Here is a 22302-nt window from a genome sequence, read left to right on the forward strand (position 1 = left end):
TTTTTGGTTGTAGTTGGCCTGGACTGGATTTGAACCCGTCAGCTCTGGTGTATGTGGCTGGCACCCTAGCCGCTGAGCTACAGGAGCCGAGCCTATTTATATGTATTTTTTGAGGCGGTCTTACTCTGTTGCCCTGGCTAGAGTGCCATGGCCTCGGCCTAGCTCACAGCAACCTCTAACTCCTGCATTGAAGGGATCCTCCTGCCTTAACCTCCCCAGTAGCTGGGACTATAGGCACCCCACCACAATGCCCAGCTAATTATTCTGTTTTTAGTAGAGTTGGGGACTCGCTCTTCCTCAGGCTGGTCATGAACTCCTGAGCTCAAGCAACCCTCCCACCTTGGCCTCCCAGAGTGCTAGGATTATAGGCATTAGCCACTATGCCCAGCCTTAATACTTAGTTTAAATAATCTGTATATATTTTGAGGTTTTAACTCTGACCTCTATTGAGCTGGCTCCCAAATCTCTCCTCCTTTATTTCTTACATGCATTCTGGTCTAATTTCTCCATGCATCCACAAGTCAATTCCCTTTGGATGCCCTACCATCCGCTTCGACGTTAATATTCCTAAAACTAAAATCACTTTTCTTATCTCTAAAGTCATTTGCTCTTCCCAATCTCCTTATCCTTAGCACACTACTATTTTCTTAGCATACAGAACTCACAATTCTGTTTTGACCCATTGTTCAAGCAAATCCCTTTCCCAGTTTTCTTCCACAATAACTTTTCTCAATGCCATGGTCTCCTGGTCAGTGTCTCTATTTTTATTTCAATCTGCTCTCAACAAATGTAATCCCCACACTCTTGACTTTAGAATAGCTATCTATTCTAGTAATACTAGAAGATTACAAGGGAAGATTTTTTTTTTTTTTTGTAGAGACAGTCTCACTTTACTGCCGTCAGTAGAGTGCCGTGGCATCGCACGGCTCACAGCAACCTCCAGCTCTTGGGCTTACGTGATTCTCGTGCCTCAGCCTCCCAAACAGCTGGGACTACAGGCGCCCGCCACAAAACGCCCGGCTATTTTTTTGTTGCAGTTTGGCCGGGGCTGGGTTTGAACCCACCATCCTAAGTATATGGGGCCGGCGCCCTACTCACTGAGCCACAGGAGCCGCCCAAGGGAAGAGATTTTTAAAACTTAATGTTTCTATTCTCTATTCATAGTCTGTCTCAAAAAAAAATTACAAATGTACTTAGAATAGGGATTATACTAGGACGGTGAATCACTTAAGAGAATCACTTAAGCCCAGGAGTTGGAAGTTGCTGTGAGCTGTGTGAGGCCACGGCACTCTACCGAGGTCCATAAAGTGAGACTCTGTCTCTACAAAAAAAAGAAAAAAAAGAAAAAGAATAGGAATTATACTAAGGAATAATGAGTTTTAGGTACTGAAGGGAGAAAACAGGGCTAACTATAGAGGACTGGCAGATTAAGTTTATATCTTAGGTGTAAAATATATTTATATCATAAATATATAATATTTATATTTTAGGTGTAAACTCATTCCTTAGTATACCCCTATTCTAATTACATTTGTAATTTTTTCTGTAATTACATAGTAATCAGTATTACTATGTCACCCTCTGTAGAGTCCCAGTATGTCACAGCTCACAGCAACCTCAAACTCTTGGGCTGAAGAGTTGGGCTGCGCTCAAACCCGCCAGCCTCAGTGTATGTGGCTGGCGCCCTGCTCACTGAGCTACAGGCGCGACCTGTAATTATTTCTTATTGCCCCCACCACAGATACCTATACCTTCAACTCAGCTTGCTAAGCTCATCCATAACCTTCCTACCAACCCCAAATCTGTTTTTCAATGGACCTTTTCCATAAATGTAGCCAATTTTTGGTGCTTTGGTGTCCGTGGATTGCTTCAGGAATCCACTATAGGTATTTCATTTTCTGACTTCTGGACTGACAGAACTTCTTTCCATTACCTCACAAAAACTGTTATGTTCTACTTCCTTAACAAGCTTTATAAATAAATAGTTCCATTCAAGACAAAAAGATCTGTGACTTCTAATCATATTCTTCTTAAACTCATCTTTCTCAAGAAGGCTTAGAGTACTAGACTATACTCTAGCAGAGGTATCCAACCTATATAGCCTGTGGGTCACAGCAGATTATCTGAAGCCTGTTTTGCTTATCTGTGGTGTCAGATATTGTGAAAAGTATGTACAGACCCCCCCTTTTTTTTTTTTTGCTTACCAGCTTTCATTAGTGTTTGTGCATTTAATGTGTGACCCAAGATAACTCTTTTATTTTTCCAATGTGTGGCAGAAAAGAAAAAGGTTGGACATCCCTGTTAGATGATATATATTATAAAAGGCCTTCTCTTATATAAAAGGGTTATTAACTAGTTCATTTCACCAATGAGTTAACTTTTTGTTATTTAGTACAGACGTTGGAATAGACCTCAGGTGATAAATTTGGTAATTCTTCAACTGAATTTAGCCTTCAGATAGCAAGCAATGTTAAAAACTCTTTGTATACAAGTCTTACTCATAGAAATAGATAGGAAAGAAATGGTAATACATTACCATAAGAAATACCATTTTCAAAGGTAAGTGTTGAAACAAATGTTCCTGAGATTAAGATCAATGCTACCTACATCTATGCTTTCATCTTTTTTTTTTTTTTTTTTTGAGAGTCTTACTATGTCGCCCTTGGTAGAGTGCCGTGGAGTTACAGCTCACAGCAACCTCAAACTCTTTGGGCTTAGGCAATTCTCTTGGGACTACAGGTGCCTGCTACAGAGCCTGGCTATTTTTTTGTTGCAGCTGTCATTGACATTTAGCTGGCCCGGGCTGGGTTCAAACCTACCATGTGGTCAGCACCATAACCACTGCACTAAGGGCGCCGCCCATGCTCTCATTTTAAGGAAATTCCATGAATAGAATTCTGAAAACCTTAAGTTTTCTCAAACATTCAAAAAAGGCTGAATAAGATAATCCTTACCACACAGGCAACACTTTAAAACATTTAATTATAAATTCAATCTTGGTTATTTACCTTCTCCTCAGCTGCAGAAAGCAGCTTGTAAGAAAGTGGTCTTACTTAACAATCTCATTTCCATAAATGGTAAAACAATTACCATGCAGAAGAAATCAGAAGTTTCAAATACACACACACACACAAACCCACCACACGAAAGGCTAGAGTTTTCTTTAAGTTTATTGTATACGCACATACTTCACAGGGTTTTTTTTTTTTTTAAGACTGTATAATACACAAGACAGTATAAACTAGCTACCATCTGCTAGCTACACATGAGGACACTAACACAGCCCATGATTTCTGCCCTAAAACAGGCAACTGTGCTACTCTAACTCTCTGAGAGAGATTTTCCCAGCTCATGTCATGTGGCCCTGGCCAGGTGTTTCCTCTTCCATAACTTCCACTTCTGGAACTAGGCCCAAGAGCCCAAGCTTTATCTTGTTTGCTTCTTTTTTAGATTCAGCTCAAAGAGGAGGTACTCTGAGGCTTCACTTTTTCATCTTCATATCTGCTTCAATGGCACAGCGGCGTCCCCTGGTTCCCCCATCCTAGATGATAGGCAGAGAAAGAGCATGAGTTGAACAGGTTAGGAGGTAAGAGAGTGGATGCAATAGGAACACTGGGGATTTGGTTTCTTGGGGGAGAGGGAAGAGAAGCAGCAGAAAAATCCAGAGGGATGAGGGGTATATTTCTGTTTTCCCATAGAGTAAAGAACACCTGGTAGTTTGTGACAGGAAATGTTGGACAGAGTATCTTGCTCATACCCACCACAGAGGTTCTTAGAATTTACCTGGGGTCCCATAGAATGACTATTAGTCATCCCACCCAGGCCCAAATCATGTGCAAAGGAATAGGAAGAGTAAAAGAAAAGGTGGGAGAATCAGAAAAGGGTAGTGGATGATGAGGTGCTTGGCTAACATACCTGTCCAGCTGTTGGTCCCTATAAGAAAGGCCTTTCCTGCAGACTGACCCTGGCACTAGTTCCCTAGCACCTCCTGACAGTTGTTTTCCATGAGATCAGGACAATCAGAAGGCTTCTTTCCATTTGCTGCTCTCTCCCTGTAGCCCAGCTCCTTCCTCTTGTGCAATACTTTGCTGTCTTCAATAGATAAAAGATCCTATTGACCAGCCTTGCAAGAGCCAGCCAATGGCTTGGAATCCAGCGTCACTGTTGCAGGCCAGTAAGCAAGAACGGAGATTATAGTGTTTTGTCTGTGGTATAGGCTGAGAGGCCTGTAGGCAAGATGAACTAATGAAATTTTTGCTGGACCAGGCCATTTTTACATTTCTAATATGCCTACATTTCTAATTAGTCCTATTTCTAATAGGACTCTAAAATTTTTAGAGCTCATGAACATAAGTTGCCCTCGAAGCAATAGTAAGAATAAAAATAACCACCTTGCATTTGTACAACACTTTAGTTTTTTTTTTCCCCCCAAGCCAGTTCCATACCTATTATCTCATTTTATCCTCACAACATCCCTGTGAGGTAGGCTGGACAGGTACCTCTTATATTAGCTCCATTATACAGATGAGGAAAACAAAGTCCCAAGAGATTATCCAATGATCATAAGATGATGTAGTTTTCTAGCCTGATGCCCCTTCCATTACATCATGTCTCACTGTCTCATAATAACAGAGTCAGCCACTTAATTCATGGAGGGAGAGAATAAAAGTCATTAAGCCAACTCTAATAAACTTGTCCTATAATTCTGCCAGCCACTACCATATGCAGTGGTCATTTTTATGGAGATCTTTTAGCTTAAATCTTTTAGTTTTGCAATTTAATTTTAGGAGATGTGCTGAGGACTTCCAATATGAGGAACACTGTTAAAAAATCAGCTATCAGCTGCTGCTCTGAGCAATCTTCCATTTATAAGAAAAGAATTTTAAAAGGTGGAGCCAAGAAATGAGGAGCAGGTCCTTTACTCCCAACAATACCTCATTTCAGCCCAGTGATTTCATCAACAATCCCTACCCAGCTCCTACACACGCACACATGCAGAAAGACAAGAATGCAGAAAAGACAGTTCTTATTCAATGACCTGAATAAACAGAAGTTTAAGACATTGCCACAGTCTGCACAATGGGTTTCCCTCTGCCACCCACCCACGGCTGGAGCTGAGATTCAATGTGGCAACACCACCCCTTGCAGCCATTCAATACTTACAAAGAGAGAGAGAAGGAAGGCAGGAGAGCCCATGGGGACACTGTCCTGTTAGAGGACAAACAAACACTGATCAGGTTCCACGGAAACTCTCAGCCACAAGCACCCCAAACCTCAGGACAGAGACACAAGCACCATGCATACATACAAAGACAAAATTTTAAAACTCAAGAATAAGAGGAAAGAGATCCAAAAGCAACCTAACCATTATCCTCTGAAACAGGAAATGATGGTCCCCAATTGCTGCAAGCTAAATCATTTCTCCCACCTTAAGAGCACTCTCTCAGAGGAATTAATAATTCACATTCAGCTCATAATTTTCCCATGTGACTGGACCTCTCTCGCGTAACAGGTTTCTTCAATGTTTACAGAGAAGCTAACAACCAACACTCTAAGATCTATGTGTTTGTATACCATTGGAATGTAGAAGCCTAGCAATAACAACATAAGATTCACTGGATGCTTCAGGTTTTTAACTGGAACACTGGCATATAAGCTCTTTCCTGGTTTCCTCACCTTCTCTGAAGCATCCTGTTTGCGGGTAGAATCTCTCCCTCGAAGACTTTTAGCACTGATACCAGACTCAGATGTTTGCATAATCAATTGTGTGGCCAAGAATTGCTGTAGGGAGAAGGAACAGGGTTGGCCATAGAGACCTAATCCAGTAGGGAAGAATTATGACACTTTAGGCTTTGTAAATAGAACTTTGTAGACTACCCTTCTATGCAAGTGTTTTTGGAATGATTGGAAGCTTAGCATGTTGGGTTGGTTTTTTTTTTTTTTTTTGAGACAGAGTCTCACTTTGTTGCCCTTGGTAGAGTGCCATGGCTTCACAACTCACAGCAACCTCCAACTTTCGGGCTTAGGCGATTCTCTTGCCTCAGCCTCCCGAGTAGCTAGGACCACAGACGCCCACCACAACGCCTGGCTATTTTTTGCTGCAGTTTGGCCGGGGCTGGGTTTGAATCCACCACCCTCAGTATATGGGGCTGGCGCCCTACTCACTGAGCCATAGGCGCTGCCCAGCATGTTAGGTTTTAATTCTAGTTGTAACAGGCACACGGGAAAGACTCTGAAAATACCAAATAGTCCTAATTTTTTTGCTACAATAAAGGCTATAATACAGGATCAAAATCTCTATCATCTAAGAATAAGAAAAAGGATAAAACTGGGATGAACCAAAGGTATTCAGAAATTTCAGTAATTTGGCAGATTATGCAAAGATATATTTAGGTCATTAAATATGAAATGTCCGATTCCAAATCAATAGTTTATTATATCTCAAGCAAGCAGCAGTACAATTAACCACAGTATGCACCTGAAGTATTGACAATTTTGCCATCTCAATGGTAGTTTATTTATGCCAGCAGTGAGAAAGCCTACAGAGCAAGTGGTGATAAAATTGCAAAAGGCATTTCCATAGCTTGTTAATAAGAACTGAATATTTTTCCTTGCAAGAAGTAGTCCAAAGCCTGGAAGTGGTAGTAAATACGGTCTGGTAAATACAGTTGATGACAGCGAGTTTCCAAGTCCAGCTTCTATAGTTTGAGCAGCGATGACTATGCAACATGTGGTTTAGCATTGTCTTGCAAGAGAACTGGCCTGTCTCTATCGGCCAATCTTGCCTGCTTAACTGCAAGCATCCTCATCATGTTGTCCAGTTGGATGCAGTACACATCTACTGTAATTGAGTGACCAGGTTTCATTAAGCTGTAATGGATAATACCAGTGCTGGACCACCAAACAGACACCATTAGCTTTTGTTTTTGATGAATATTTGGTTTTGGACTACATTTCAGCACTTCATCTCTATCCAACCATTATGACGAATGCTTGCAATTGCCAAAAGGAATGTTATGTGTTCTTCATCACAATATGGTGTAGAAATAGTTCAACTTTATGTCATGACAGCAAAGAAAGGGAAGCTTTGAGATGCTTTTTCTTCTGACGCTAATTCATGTGGAACCCATCTATCCAGCTTCTTTCCTTTGTTAATTTGTCTCAAGTGGTCCAAAATTTTTGGAATAGTAATGTCAAATCTTGCTGTTAATTCACCCATGGTTTGAGATGGATTTGCTTCCACTATAGTTTTCAGCACATCATTCTCCACCTTGGTCAAAAGTACCCCATGTGGCTCATTTTCAAGATTAATATCACCAGAATGGAACTTCTCAAACCACTGACATACTATACAGTCATTAGCCACATCCTTCCCAAATACTTTGTTGATATTTTGAGCTGTCTGTGTTGCACTGGTTCCATGATGGAACTCATATTCGAAAATAACACGAATTTTTGACTTATCCATGGTTTCACAATAATTGCTCTAAAAAAAATTTGAAAGATAATCACAAGGCAAAATGTGCGTTTGAAAGAATGAATAAAGTAAGATGTATCCAAGTAAATGTCAAGGATACCAAATGTCAAACTTAGTACTTAAGAAAATCGGACATTTCATACTTAATAACATTCCCTCAAGTTCAACATCTCAAAGGGTACCCAGTAATGCAACTACAGGAGAGAAGTAGGTTATCTGTAATAAAAAGGCAGAAACTCTTATTTGTTAACGATCTACTCTGTACCAGGTACTTCACATAATTCAAACATACACATTCACCATTTAAAAAAAAAAATTTTTTTTTTTTTTGACATAGTCTCACTTTGCCACTCTTAGTAGAGTGCTGTGGCTCTTACAGCAACCTCAAACTCTTGAGCTCAAGTGATTCTCTTGCCTCAGCCTCCCAAGTGGCTGGGACTACAAGGCACCCACCACAATGCCCAGCTAATTTTAGAGATGGGGTCTTGCTCTGGCTCAGGCTGGCCTCGAACTTGTAAGCTTAAGCAATCCACCCGCCTTGGCCTTCCAGAGTGTTAGGATTATAGGCATGAGCCACGGTGCCTGGCTCCACTTAAAAAATACTGTATTAAAAAAAAAACAAAACTGAGCCAGGCGCAGTGGCTCATGGCTATAATCCTAGCACTCTGGAAGGCCAGGGAGGGTGGGTTGCCTGAGCTCAGGAGTTTGATACCAGCCTGAACCAGAGCGAGACCTTACCTCTAAAAACAGCTGGGCATTGTGGCAGGCACGTGTAGTCCAAGCTACTCAGGAGGCTGAGGCAAGAGGACTGCTCAAGCCCAAGAATTTGAGGTTGCTGTGAGCTGTGACCCCACAGCACTCTACTGAGGACAACAAAGTGAGAGTCTGTCTCAAAAAAAATAAAAAAAATAAAATAAACTTCAAGAAACTGAAGTTATTTGCCCAAGGTAGAATATCTATCATAATTCTTTTAACAAATCAGAGAAAATAAAAATAAATTTAGCAAGAAAATTATGTTCCAAACTGTGTTCCTGAAATATGAATCTTTCTCTTGAGTTATTTTTGCTTCATCTTTACTAAAACACAAAGGACTGTCAAAATACCTGGATCTGCTCCAAGACATCTCGTTGCATCTCTACTGCCATATGATAGACATCATGGTCCGAGCTATTATACATTACAGCATTCTGAAACATCAGCATAATGTCACGCTGAAATTCAGCTGTGCTACGGATCAGTCCATTTTCAATGTTTTTCTTAATAGTTGACAAATCCATAGGCCTAAAAAAAGAACAGGGTTAAATGACGGTGGAGGCAGGACTTAAGACTCACCTAAATCCCTAAATCCATGATCACTTTGTAGATTTTCTCACATACACCTTCAGTCTCACCTGCCAGGGCTTAAATGCCAATCTTTCACCCCAAAACATGCATTTAACCCCAAAAAACAAAGTGGATCTGTATAATAAACATTGATAAAGGGAATAAAGGGGTATAAAGTATAAAGTATACATTTAGTCCCAAAAAACAAAGTGGATCTGTATAATAAACATTGATAAAGGGAATAAAGGGGTATAAAGTATAAAGTATAAATTCATTTATACTATCAATCATGACCTGGCCACAGGAATGGTCAGTTTAGAACTTGATCACCCTTGTATCAAAAATGTTTACTATCTAATGTAAAACTTCACTAAGACTGGACAACTTAAAATTTAGACAAATTAGCCTGCTGGATGGACCGTGGCTTACCTCTGAACAATGCTGTGGTAGCCAGGTGCTATGTCATCTGTAACAGGCTGCAGAAAGACATTGGCATACCTATCCAAAAAGAATAAGACAGAATCAGATTTATTCTCCAGAAGCACAGGAGAAGAAATTTACTCTAAGTAACTAACGGTAGCTAACACCAGCAGTCTCACAGACACTTAGTCAGACTTTATTCTAATCACGAACAAAGAAGAGGAGCAGGACAAAACGAACCTACAGATTAGGAAAGCCCACTCACCTATGATTAGCTGCAGCTCTCCATACAAGCATGATGGCTTTCTTCCAGATTTTTTGTGCTTGAATAGCTTCTTGATCCTCACTACAGACAGAACTGAAATAAAGATAAAGGAATTTCACTAGACACAAAGTTAAAAAAAATATAAAAGTCCTAGCTTGGCACCTATAGCTCAAGCGGCCAAGGCGCCAGCCACATACACCAGAGTTGGCGGGCTTGAATCCAGCCAGGACATGCCAAACAACAACTACAACCAAAAAATAGCCGGGCATTGTGGCCGGCGCCTGTAGTCCCAACTACTTGGGAGGCTGAAGCAAGAGAATTGCTTAAGCCCAGGAGTTGGACGTTGCTGTGAGTTGTGACGCCATGGTACTCTACCCAGGGGGACAGCTTGAGACTCTGTCTCAAAGTAAAATAAAATAAAATAAAAATTTTAAAAAGTCCTAATTCTTTCAACTATTTGTTCCAAGCCAAAAAGGAGAATATGAGAAAATAAGATCAAAGAAAAGATCTCTCCTGCTTCTCAACTTTACTGCCTTGGCCTCAAAGAATTTCAGATACTCACAACTGTGACGAAGCAGGGCTACTGGGGATGGAGTCTGCCAGTGTGTGTGACTGCAGCGTAGCATTATGTATGCTAAAACCATCATCACTCTCGCTCACAGGGGGCTCATTATCCATTTCTGACAAATAGCCTTCTCCTTGATCTTCTTCCTTTGGCTCCTCCAAGCTGGCCACTTCACTGACTCCATCTTCTTCCTCATCCTCACCTGGAGCATCCTTAGACACAGTATGCTCCAGTCAATAAATGCAAGCAAAATTATCCAGTAAGCATCATTAGACATGATTGGTCTTTTGGTTAGATCAGTTCTAGAAATGGCCTCACACTATTCCTACTGAGCCCTCTATCACTTACTTATACTGCCATCTACTGTAGACACTGACTAACAAAGTAATCCAGAACCTGGACAAAGAATATGACCCAGGATCTTTTAAAAAGGAAGGGAGAAAAAAAAAGCTATTTACTTAAAACTAAGCTAAGAGGCATTCACTCCTTTTTTCCCCTTGCTCTTGAGAGGAACTCCGACCCTGGGCACAAAGTTATCAAAAATAGTTTTTATTTTTGTCTCATCTGATGGAGCAAGCTCACACCGTATCACCTTCCCCCCCTCCCCACACCATATCACTTCTAAGTCTGTTACTGTAGCTTTAGTAATTCTAAGATGAAAATTTTATTTCATTATTATTGTTTTGAGACAGAGTCTCAAGCTGTTGCCCTGGGGAGAGTGCCGTGGTGTCATAGCTCACAGCAACCTCCAACACAAGCTCAAGCAATCCTCTTGCCTCAGTTTTTCTATTTTTAGTAGGGACAGGGTCTCGCTTTTGCTCAGGCTGGACCTGTGAATTCAAGCAATCCATCTGCCTCGGACTCCCAGAGTGCTAGGATTACAGGCGTGAGCCATGGCACCCAGCAGAAGAAAATTTTAAATGATTCTCTAATAATTTGATTTCCTGTATATTCTCGCTGTCTCTGGTATCCCTATTCAATCTAAATCACTTTGTGTGTACCAAAGCTTCTTTATGCACTGTATGCAAAGAAAGGACTGTGATATTCACAAATTCTTTCAGATGGGAAGCACATGTTGCTGTAATACTCCTGTATCTGACTGTCCACTGTAGCTTGTCCCCATCCAACTCCTTACCAGTCTCATCTCTGAGAATAAAGATGTGAGTTTACTGAAATAAGTACTGCAAGGAAATCTAATCACATGGCAAGAGGAATAAAGAAAATTCTGAAATACCTTTATCTGGCTTCCAAAAATAGCCCCTGATTCTTCTTTCAATGAGTCTGCAGAGGAGAGAAAGACTACCTGAAGATTTTTCCACCTTAGCCTCCCCTTCCTATGGACTGCAATCCCCTGTGGCTCTCCTTTCCACACTGACCTGTTCTACCTCCTCTACTTGCCCACAACCCACAATCCCTTAGAAGCCAAAACAAATCATTTCAAATTAGTTACAGAGAGTACAGATTTCCCTGGCCTTTATTTACCTGACATTTCAAATTTGTGCTGAGTCTCTGCCTCTAAAGGGTCGTCAATGGGATTTGAGCCATGTGATGGAGACAACATGCTTTCAGGAGATGCCTGGAGACCAAAAATAACAAATACCCTAAGAACTCGTAAATCACCATAGCTCACACAATTTTATTCCTTGATGACAATGAGACTATAGAAACAAATTCTAAGTCCTACTCATGATATGATTCCAATAGTCACCTTAACAGGAATCGTACATGTGCATATAACACTGTGCACAACCTATGGGCGCTGGACACATTAACTGTGTCAGAACTCAGGAATGAAACAGGAAATCCAAAAGTCTATATCTAAAGTATAGCTCTCCATACTCCCAGCCCCTGATCTTATTAAATACCTCTGTCTTCACAGTTGTTAATGGAGTCTCATTGCCTTTCGCACTGGCAACATCTGCTTCAGCAATCTCTCCAGTTGTAGTACTTCTGGGTTCCTCATCCATGTCCTGACTCCTAAGTTCTGGTGGCTCCATACTTGTAGCTGGACCAACTCCAGCTACTATTTCAGCCCCTGAAATGCCTGGCTCTGGTTCTGCAGGTTCCACCTTGATCTCGACACTTGGCTCCCTGATGTCCACCAGTTCATGGATTCCCTTGTTTTCTGTTTCCTCAAAGTCTAGTCTTTCTTGCTTGACCGTCATCTCTGGTGTAGGTAGAGGTACTGGCTTGTCCCGCTCCTGCTGCATAGGGTGCTCCCAGGGACCAGGCAGAGACTGGGGATCATCATTTTCTTCACAAAATGACAGTGCTGCTTCCACTGCTGCTACATCCAGCACCTCAGGATGATCATCTACCTGTCCCACAATACACAGACTAATGAGGTCACAGAAAAAAAGCCCATGTCCCTCAATTTTGTTAGCACTCAACAAAATTCAGATGGTCTGAATCTGCAGCTTCTCTCTCCATCTTATCAATGTACTAGAGGCAACCAACGGATAGGCACTGTCATGTGCAAACCAGTAATATAGGAATGCCTGGGGAGATGTCTAGTATGTCAGCAACACAGATGGGCAGGATAGTTTGTTTGGTTTTATTTTGTGAAAATTGTTTAAGTAATTTTTACTACAAGAAACAAGGAGAGACTGAGGAGTGAAGACTAGATAGAAGCCATGAAAGACTCTCTGAGGCTTTGCTGAATAGTTACCTTATCCTCAATGATGGCAATGATGTCTCCAACAGTCTCAAAGTCCAGCTCTTCACCCGTGTAAGACACTGCAATATCCATCTTCTCAGCCAGATCTAAATCTTCCTTCCCATCTATGCTAGGAGCCTTTGATCCTCCAGGGACCTCTGCTACCCCTGATCGAAAACACTCTTCTTTGATAGAATTAATAATCATGGAGATTTCACTGCTATCCATGGAAACAGTCACAGTATGTGGATCCCCCACAGCCTCCATGGGAACACAGGTGTCAGGCTGACTCGCTGAATAACAGGAAGAGAAAAGTATCTCAGACATTTATTGGGTACTAAGTGACCACTCAGAGATCATATCAGTGCTGTAGACAGATCTGTACCCACACAATTAAAAGTCAGAAAAGGTTACCATACATTGCCTCTGATTTCCTTTCCCCGGTTTTATTTAGAAAGGTGAGAATACACTCTCAAGGCTGCTTATATTTTACATTTAGCCATTTCCCCCCAATGCATAAATGCCCACCCTCCTCTTTAATCATCCTTTTTACCCCTAAGGATAAAGATAATACATGTCAACAGAAGCCTCTGAATTGGAGCTGATGATCTTGGTTATCTTTCTCTCACTGAAACTCAAAACAAAACTTTGGACCTAGTGGCTGCTCAGGGACGCACCTGGAGCTATACTTTCAGGAGTGGAGACAGCCGGAACAGAGGATGGTGCTGGCAGCGCAGGCATCATGACAATGGTAGCCTGGGGCACAGACTCTACAGGGGGTGGCACAAGTTTAACTGGAGGCTCACTGGCAACAGTAGTGAAGGAAGCAAGAGGTGTGGTGAACTGTGTAGGACCAGCTTCTAAAAGCCGGGAAAGAGTGGGAGCACCTAACAGACAAAGAGGTATATAAAATGAGGTAAAAAGAAAGCACATGAACAAGAAGCAATGGCTACCTTAAGACTCAACTAATCTGAATTGATATGGCCTTTTAGAAATAAATGAAAAAAACCTCGACTAAGAAAATTTTTACAGTCTTTTTTTTTTTTTTTTTTTTTTTTGTAGTTTTTGGCCAGGGCTGGGTTTGAACCCGCCACCTCCGGCATATGGGGCCCGTGCCCTACCCCTTTGAGCCACAGGCGCCGCCCCAGAAAATTTTTATAGTCTTAAAGGATAAGAGCAACTCTTATGTAAAATAAGCATTATCACTTATATCCTTAACCTTCTCTAACCTTCCTTAAGATCCTCCTCTAAGTTAGAAGTGAACAAAAATAGATGAAAATATTTTGTCAGAGGAAAATTAAACAATTGACAAAAAAAAGTAAAAAAAAAAACTGGTATGGGTAAATCACTTCTGCTAAAGTTTAGCACACTATAAATGACCCAAATTAACACCACGCAAATAGCAATACCTAAAGTGTCTAAGGTATTTTATGGGCTTTTCTTTTGTAGAGGCAGTCTCACTGTACCGCCCTTGGGGAGAGTGCCGTGGCGTCACACGGCTCACAGCAACCTCTAACTCTTGGGCTTACGTGATTCTCTTGCCTCAGCCTCCCGAGCAGCTGGGACTACAGGCGCCCGCCACAGTGCCCGGCTATTTTTTTGTTGCAGTTTGGCCGGGGTTGGGTTTGAACCCACCACCCTCGGCATATGGGGCCGGCACCCTACTCACTGAGCCACAGGCGCCGCCCGGCTTTACATTTTCTAATTTAATTCTCACTACATCCTTGTCAAGTATATATATCACAATTAACAAAAGAGGACACTGAGGCTCAAAACTAGTGGGTGGCAGCCCTGAGATTAAAGCCCAGTTCTCTGGTTCTAAATCTTATTCCCCTATTCTTAGTCTCAGGATATCTGCACCTTTTCATGATTTTAAAAGCCACAAAGAAGCAGCTTCACTATTATTCTCATCAAAATCTATACTGTGATCAATCAGGGATAGGAATATTTTGAAGGTGAAATGGATTTATTATCTACAGCACTATCTTATTTAATTGGTTAAGGTTAGCTCCAAAAGTAGTTGGGCTCTAAATCTGGGATTGACAATTGCTTAGTAACAAACACTGAAAATGAGGGCAATCAATGCAAAGTTCAACATCTCTGAAGTGGATGAAGGAAAAGTGGTAACTTACCTGAGGCAGCAGGGGAGGCTGCAACAGTATTGGGTGTTTGCTGTATCTCCCCACCATGTATCATGGGAAGGACCCCGCCTACCTCCAGGAGGACACCAGTACTGTTCAGGTGACCAGAAGCCACAGCCATCTCACTCTCATTGACCTATCAGGGAAGAATAGAGGTGAAGGCTACACTCAAGCTTTCCTTTACTACCACTTCCCAAAAAAAGCTCCAGCAGTCAATATAATTTCATGAAAACTAGTAGGTAACATCCACAGAGATAATTTGAGACCCAAGGGAAACTCTAAACTTATTTGACAAGATTTCTCTGGAGAAGAGAACCAAAATAATTGTGGTTCAGATACCTCAGGACCCAAGGATACTATCATCTTACTAGATTTTTAAAAAAGATTAACATTTAACTAGATCTCTTCCTCTTTTCAACTTTTTCCCCATGTCACATTTTAGGTCCCAGGCACTCCCTTCCAAATACTAAATCACCACAGCTCTCAAACACCCACAGAAGTCTCCATACCAGTCTGGGGCTAGTAGGCAAGAGGCTGCCCTTCTTCAAGAGCTCTGACAGCAGAGGGGAGGGGGGTGGAGTTGCTTTCTGTCCAAGCATCTTTTTCTGGGGTGAATCATCTGTTACTGGGGTCATGGGGGCTTCTAAGGGTGCAGAGCCTGGAGGAAGGGTGTCAGGAATCCCAGGAAACGAGGTGACTGGGGTACTCGGCAAAGTCCCGGGGGTTACCTAAGAGACAACAGAGAACCTTTATCTGACTCTCAAATTATGAAAGGTTCCCTCCTAATCTGGATGTGTTAGTGTGTCTACCTGTTACTTTATTAGTCCTAAGTGGAATTGCCCAGAAACCCTCTACCCCTCCTCTCAGCCCTATCTTTCTACACCATAATTTTTTTCTCTTTCACCCAATCAAATCCACAATGATCCAACCATTCCACCCAAACTGCCTTTTACAAACTCCTTATCCACTACCAAAATTCTATTTATAAGAAAATTGTCTCTTATTTTATAAGACTAGTAGTCTAAGCACACAATTCCTTAACATAATCTTTTACCTATCTCTCAAAAGGTTAAAAGCCTCTATGTTTTTAGGTCCAACCCTATATCAAAAAACAGAACAGGGTAAATTAAGTCTTTAGCATTCAGACCAACAGAGGAAGGTGTCTTCAGGCCAAAAGTGGTGTCCTCATCACTCAGCTTTTCTGTTGGCTTATTGCCCCTTGCCAATCAATTCCCACAGAAATATACTCACCCCAGAGGTGGCCTCTTCTATAGTGGTTGGAGTCAAGTCCCCAAGTGGATAATCACCTCCTGGGGAGGCAGAATCTATAGGAGAGCGGACCATCACAGTAGGTAACCTCCGAGGGGGTGTTTTTACTGCTTGACGAGCTAGAACATAAAAGAGGACAATGTCCAAATCATCAAGATTAAATATAAAACTAGACACTACCCTGTTATTACACAATAAAGGACAAACAGGAATGTTGTACTCCTAAGTTTGGATTAGAAAGCTTTAACACTTCCTGTCTCGGCACCTGTAGCTCAGTGTCTAGGGTGCCAGCTACACACACAGGAGCTGACAGGTTTGAATCCAACCGGGCCTGCCAAACAACAATGACAACTACAAGCAAAAAAAAAAAAAACAAAAAAAACAAAGAATGGCCAGGCGTTGTGGTGGGCACCTGTAGTCCCAGCTACTCGGGAGGGTGAGGCAAGAGAATCGCTTACGCCCAAGAGTTGGAGGTTGCTGTGAGCTGTGACACTATGGCACTCTACCCAGGATAAAAGCTTGAGACTATGTCTCAAAAAAAAAAGCTGTAACACTTCTGAAAATGGGTAACTTTATAGCCTAATTTTTCCAAGGGCAATTCTCACTAAAGCAAACTTTTTTAATTATCCCACAGGCCTTAGAAGTAGGAAAGCGGTTTAAATACTCTCTAATATCCTCGTCAGCAAGTTCAGATTTTTTTTTCAAGAAAGGGGAAAAAGACTCTGGGAAGCATAGGCGGATGGATTGCCTGAGCTCACAGGTTCAAGACCAGCCTAAGCCAGAGCAAGACCTCGTCTCTAAAAATTGCTAGGCGTTGTGGCAGGCACCAGTAGTCCCAACTACTCAGGAGGCTGAGGAAAGAGAATCACTAGATAGAGTCCAAGTGTTTGAGGTTGCTGGGAGCTATGATGCCACAGCACTCTACTGAGGGTGACAAAAAAGGGGGACAGGAGAGGCCATATGAGATTACTCATGCCTGTTATCCCAGCACTTTGGGAGCTAGAGGTGGGAGGATCACATGAGTTTTGTGACCGGCCAGGGCGACATAGTGAGAACCTATCTCTACAAAAAGTAAATATTAGCTGGATGTGGTGCATGTGCCTGTAGTCCCAGCCACTTGAGAAGCTGAGGTAGGAGGATCACTTGAGACCAGGAGTTAAAGGTTGCAGTAAAATGCGACTGTACCACTGCACTGGATGACAGAGCAAGACCCTGTCTCTTAAGAAAAATAAATAAGGCTTGGTGGCCGTAGCACAGCAGTTACGGTGACAGCTACGTACATCGAGGTTGGTGGGTTCAAAATCGGCCCGAGCCAGCTAAACAACAATGATAACTGCAACAAGCCGGGTGTTGGGTCAGGCGTCTGTAGTCCTAGCTACTTGGGAGGCTGAGACAACAGAATTGCTTAAGCCCAAAAGTTTGTGGTTGCTGTGAGCTGTGACACCATGACACTCTACTGAGGGTGACATAGTGAGACTCTGTCTCAAAAAAAATAATAAAATAAATAAGAAGGGGGAAAAGATGTCATTGGCCATCGGCTCCTAGCCAATGTGTTCCTAGAGTTTCAAAAGCTTAAGTGTCTCCCTTTACTAGTATCTAACTTATTCTCAATCTTTACACAGGCCTTTCATTGCAAAAACCTTAATTATCCTCAATGTCTTAGTGCACCTTTGTACTAAAAATTTCAAATCTAGTGAGATCTGAGCAGAACTTTTTCTAATAGGTTCTTCCTGGACATTAAGGGATGTTTGTATTCTGTTACAAGAAAAGATAACAGAAAAAAAGTGTGCAAATAAATTTAAGCTAGTAGATTTTATGTTACAAATAATCTTCGACTATTATTAGCATGTAGTATTATATAATCAATCACTGAACAGAAGCACTAGGTTCATCTTACCCTGATATGCAGCATCTGTAGCCTTCCTTTTTACTTCAGCCTCCTCCTCCTCCAATTTCTTCTTCCTAAAAAGGAAATTAAGGGTTAAGCCAGCCCTAGCTTTTCCCCATTCTTTGCAATGCTCTCAAAAAGAAATGTTTTGCTAGGTCAGTACCTTCTGAAGGAAAAGGCCTAAATAGGAATTCTAGTCAACAAAACAAGAGAATTGGGGTATACTTCCTTCCTTTTTCTTTTTTTTTTTTGAGACAGAGCCTCACTATGTTGCCCTGGGTAGAGTGCCGTGGCATCACAGTTCACACCAAACTCAAACTCTTGGGCTTAAATGATTCTCTTGCCTTAGCCTGCCAAGTAGCTGGGACTATAGGTGCCCACCACAATGCCCAGCTATTTTTTTGTTGTGGCAGTTGTTGTTTACCTGGCCCAGGCCAGGTTCTAACCTGCCAGCCTCAATGTATGCGGCTGGTGCCGTAACTACTGTGCTACAAGGTGCTGAGCCTGGGTTATACTTTCTAACTCCCAGTTCTTCAGTCAGGAAAACTAAAATGTTCCATCACATTACCTTCTAGGACTTATACCATCCCACCCCAACCCAGCAGGCCACTCTGCAGCTTTCCCTTCCAGAATTTGTCTCAAGTCTACAGGAATGGCAATGGAAGAAACAGGCAGATTACCCAAGGGGTAAAGAGGATAAAAGAGAAAAAGGAGCACAGATTGAAGAACAATATAACCCACATTGCAATGTCATTGCAAAGCTCATCCAGTCTGCTGTCCATGTGTCCAGCTTGAATTAGTTCTGCATCTCTCTTTAGTCGTCTATAGGAAGAAAGAGATGCAGGTTAACTGGGTATTTTCATCTACTATTTTGAAAATTCTGACCAATCCCCAAAGTCAGCTCCTCTTGTCTTTCCCAACCTTTTGGCCTTCTGATAACTACCTGTATCTTTCCTGGGTTTCTTTTATCACTTTCTTTAGTTCCTCAACTCGCTCAGCAGTTAGTTTCCGAACAATGACATCTTCAACAGTTTCCACCACTTCTCCTTTTTCACCTCGTTTCCGCCTGCGAAAAATTGAAAAAAAAATCAGTATTCAAATAAAATATTTGTTCCCATTCCCATATGATTTCTTTGAGCCTTTTTTTTTTTTTTTGACAAGAGTCTCACTATGTCACCTTGGTAGAGTGCCCTGGAGTCACAGCTCACAGCAACCTCAAACTCTTGGGCTTAAGCAATTCTCTTGTCTCAGCCTCCCAAGTGACTGGGACTATAGGTGCCTGCCATAACGTCCAGCTATTTTTTTTGTTGTAGTTGTCACTGTTATTTGGCAGGCCTAGGCTGGGTTCGAACCCACCACCCTTGGTGTATGTGGCCAGTGCCCTAGCCACTGAGCTATGGGTGCAAGCCTCTTTGAGCCTTCTTACCACTTAACCATAGATAATTTCTGCTATATTTTTACCACCCAATAATATAAATATAAACCAGATTTCCTCAGTAAAGACTCCATGAAGGGATTTAGCTAAAGCACCTGGCTTTGTACTCACTTTGGAGTCTCAGTGGTCTCTAGAAGCTCCGAGTATTGAGAAGCACAATGCTAAGGAAAAAAGTGAAACTGTGATGAGCAAGGCTAAAAAAGAAATGACCTTAAAAAGTTTCAACAAATTGTATAGAAAGGACAGCTATGTGTAACATGTGAGTAGTTTTTAGCAAGACAAAATTTTTTTTTTTTTTGAGACGAAGTCTTACTATGTTGCCCAGGTTTGAGTGCCATGGCATCAGCCTAACAGCAACCTCAAACTCTTGGGCTCAAGTGATCCTCTTGCCTCAACCTCCCAAGTTGCTGGGAGGACAGACACCTGCTACCATGTTCAGCTAATTTTTCTAGTAGAGACAGGGTCTCACTCTTGGTCAGGCTGGTCTTAAACTCCTGAGTATAAGTGATCTTCCCTCCTTGGTCTCTCAGAGTGCCAGGATTACAGGCATGAACCACCTCACAGGGAGAGCAAATTTATACTCAAATCAGTTCAAAATAATCAATACCAGGGCACAGAAAAAGGGAGTTTTAGGGCTTAGAGTTTGTGCATTTGGAGAAAGCCAACATATTAGCCAATATTTACACGCAAAATTTGCTGTGCTAAATCTTTATATGTATTACCCCAATTAACTTTACAGTAATCCAGAAACAATCCTTACCTTATTTTACAAATAATATCACAGGATCTCAGTCTAAAATTTTTAGGTGGCATCATACTCAACCCAGATTTGTCTAACTCTAAACTCTTGTTTTTTTTTGGCAGTTTTTTGGCCAGGGCCGGTTTTGAACCTGCCACCTCTGGTATATGGGGCCAGCACCCTACTCCTTGAGCCACAGACGCCATCCTCAAGCTTAGACTCTTAACTGTTATGTTACAATTATAAGGAGAGTTTGTAATACGAGAATACATGAGTGAATTAGTAAATAGTGTGGAAAAAAGAAAGGGCATTCTCAACTATTCTGCTTCATGGTCTAAAAGGCTGGTAATTAAAAGGCATGAGGTAGTGAAGAACTTCACATTTCGCATTTCAAAGCCTGCTCTAATAGATCACTTGCTTGAAAACTTACTTTTTTTTTTTTTTTTGAGACAGAGTCTTACTTTGTTGCCCTCTCATGCCATGGCGTCACAGCTCACAGCAACCTCCAGCCCTTAGGCTAAGGCGATTCTCTTGCCTTAGCCTCCCAAGTAGCTGTGACTACAGGCGCCTGCCACAAGGCCTGGCAATGTATTTCTTTGTTGCAGTTTTGGCTGGCGCCGGGTTTGAACCCACCACCCTCAGTATATGGGGTCGGTGCCCTACTCACTGAGCCAGACACCATCCTAGAAACTTACTTTTTGAGAGAACCAGTCTGGAGGGCGGCCAGGTTCTGCGAAGGGTTTGATCGCTCTACTAACTGATACCCTATAAAATAAGAAAAGCTTTATTATAAACTAAAGAAACAAAAGAAAGAAGTATGGTGAGAATTTAAGGTCTGGAGTTCAAACTTTGGAATAAACTTTCATCAAGAAGTTTTCTATAATATCTGGCTGTGGAAAATAACACAACTACTTAAAAGTCATTTAAAGAGAAAAAGTTATTGTCAAACAGTTTTTCTGAAAGTTGTATTTACTAGGTGAAGTAAAGTACATATAGTAAAGTATTATTTCTGTTCATTGGGGAAAATATTTTTATGTCACTTTTGTTCTGGTTTGTTTCTTTTAAAAAGGATCTTTCTTGGGCGGCGCCTGTAGCTCAGAGGAGTAAGGCGCTGGTCCATATACCGGAGGTGGTGGATTCAAGCCCAGCCCTGGCCAAAAACTGCAAAAAAAAAAAAAAATCTTTCTTTTTTGAGACAGTCTCACTATGTTGCCCTTGGTAGAGTGCTGTGACATCACAACTCACAGCAACGTCAAACACTTGGGCTTAAGCAATTCTCTTGCCTCAGCCTCCCAAGTAGCTGGAACTATAGGCGTCTGCCACAATGCCTGGCTATTTTTTGGTTGCAGTTGTCATTGTTGTTTAGCTGGCCTGGACCAGGTTAGAACTCGCCAGCCTTGGTGTATGTGGCCAGTGCCCTACTCACTGAGCTGCAGGTGCCAAACCTAAAAAAGACCTTTAAAAAAGCAACTAGTAATACATTCCAGAACCAAAAATGTTATTATCTTTTAATCCACTAATACAGCTCCTGATAATGTAACGTAAGGCTCTAATTCAACGAAAGGAGAAAGTACCAGCCAAGATGTTCATGTAAATTTGACCTGAATGATAAACAGTTGAATTTTTCCTAAATGCCCAAAAGAGGCTATCTAAATTATCACACCTCAATCCTGTGAAATATTAAATATCCCATAAAAATAATAATGAAACATATTCAGTGATGTGGAATATATTTATAACATACTAATTGAAAAAAGGATAGGGCGCTGGCCACATACACCAAGACTGGTGGGTTTGAACCAGACTGGGGCCAGCTAAAACAACAATGAAAACTATAACAACAACAACAACAAGATAGTCGGCCGTTGTGGCAGGTGCCTGTAGTCCCAGCTACTTGGGAGGCTGAGGCAAGAGAACTGCTTAAGCCCAAGTGTTTGAGGTTGCTATGAGCTGTGATGCCATGGTACTCTACCCAGAGAGATAGCTTGAGACTTTGTCTCAAAAAAAAAAAAAAAAAACAAAACTAAAACAAACAGGTTTGGCTCCTGTAGCTCAGCGGCTAGGGCACCAGCCACATACACCGGAGCTGGTGGGTTTGAATCCAGCCCAGGCCTGCCAAACAAA

The 22302-nt window shown here is 41.7% G+C and overlaps 1 protein-coding gene across 8 annotated transcripts in view; it reads right to left on the reverse strand.

Moving 5' to 3' along the window:
- Positions 1 to 3166: 3166 nt before the first annotated feature.
- The window catches only part of BRD8 (bromodomain containing 8), a 34506-nt gene continuing 15370 nt past the window's right edge, over positions 3167 to 22302 (reverse strand). The window contains exons 3-22 of one of the 8 annotated variants that reach the window (XM_053566238.1): positions 20874 to 20943; positions 19551 to 19600; positions 18948 to 19070; positions 18746 to 18826; positions 18014 to 18078; positions 16099 to 16235; positions 15357 to 15575; positions 14839 to 14983; positions 13384 to 13593; positions 12719 to 12999; positions 11916 to 12368; positions 11533 to 11626; positions 11285 to 11331; positions 10048 to 10262; positions 9486 to 9578; positions 9230 to 9298; positions 8581 to 8758; positions 5677 to 5781; positions 5164 to 5208; positions 3167 to 3541 (exon numbers count right to left, since the gene is read on the reverse strand). In XM_053566238.1, the coding sequence (XP_053422213.1) occupies positions 3482 to 3541; positions 5164 to 5208; positions 5677 to 5781; positions 8581 to 8758; positions 9230 to 9298; positions 9486 to 9578; positions 10048 to 10262; positions 11285 to 11331; positions 11533 to 11626; positions 11916 to 12368; positions 12719 to 12999; positions 13384 to 13593; positions 14839 to 14983; positions 15357 to 15575; positions 16099 to 16235; positions 18014 to 18078; positions 18746 to 18826; positions 18948 to 19070; positions 19551 to 19600; positions 20874 to 20943 (2740 nt within the window). In that variant the 3' untranslated portion in view covers positions 3167 to 3481. The other 7 variants (XM_053566240.1, XM_053566243.1, XM_053566244.1 and 4 more) reach the window with 7 other exon arrangements.

The sequence above is a fragment of the Nycticebus coucang genome, chromosome 17 (assembly GCF_027406575.1).
Source record: "Nycticebus coucang isolate mNycCou1 chromosome 17, mNycCou1.pri, whole genome shotgun sequence".
Lineage (NCBI taxonomy): Eukaryota > Metazoa > Chordata > Mammalia > Primates > Lorisidae > Nycticebus > Nycticebus coucang.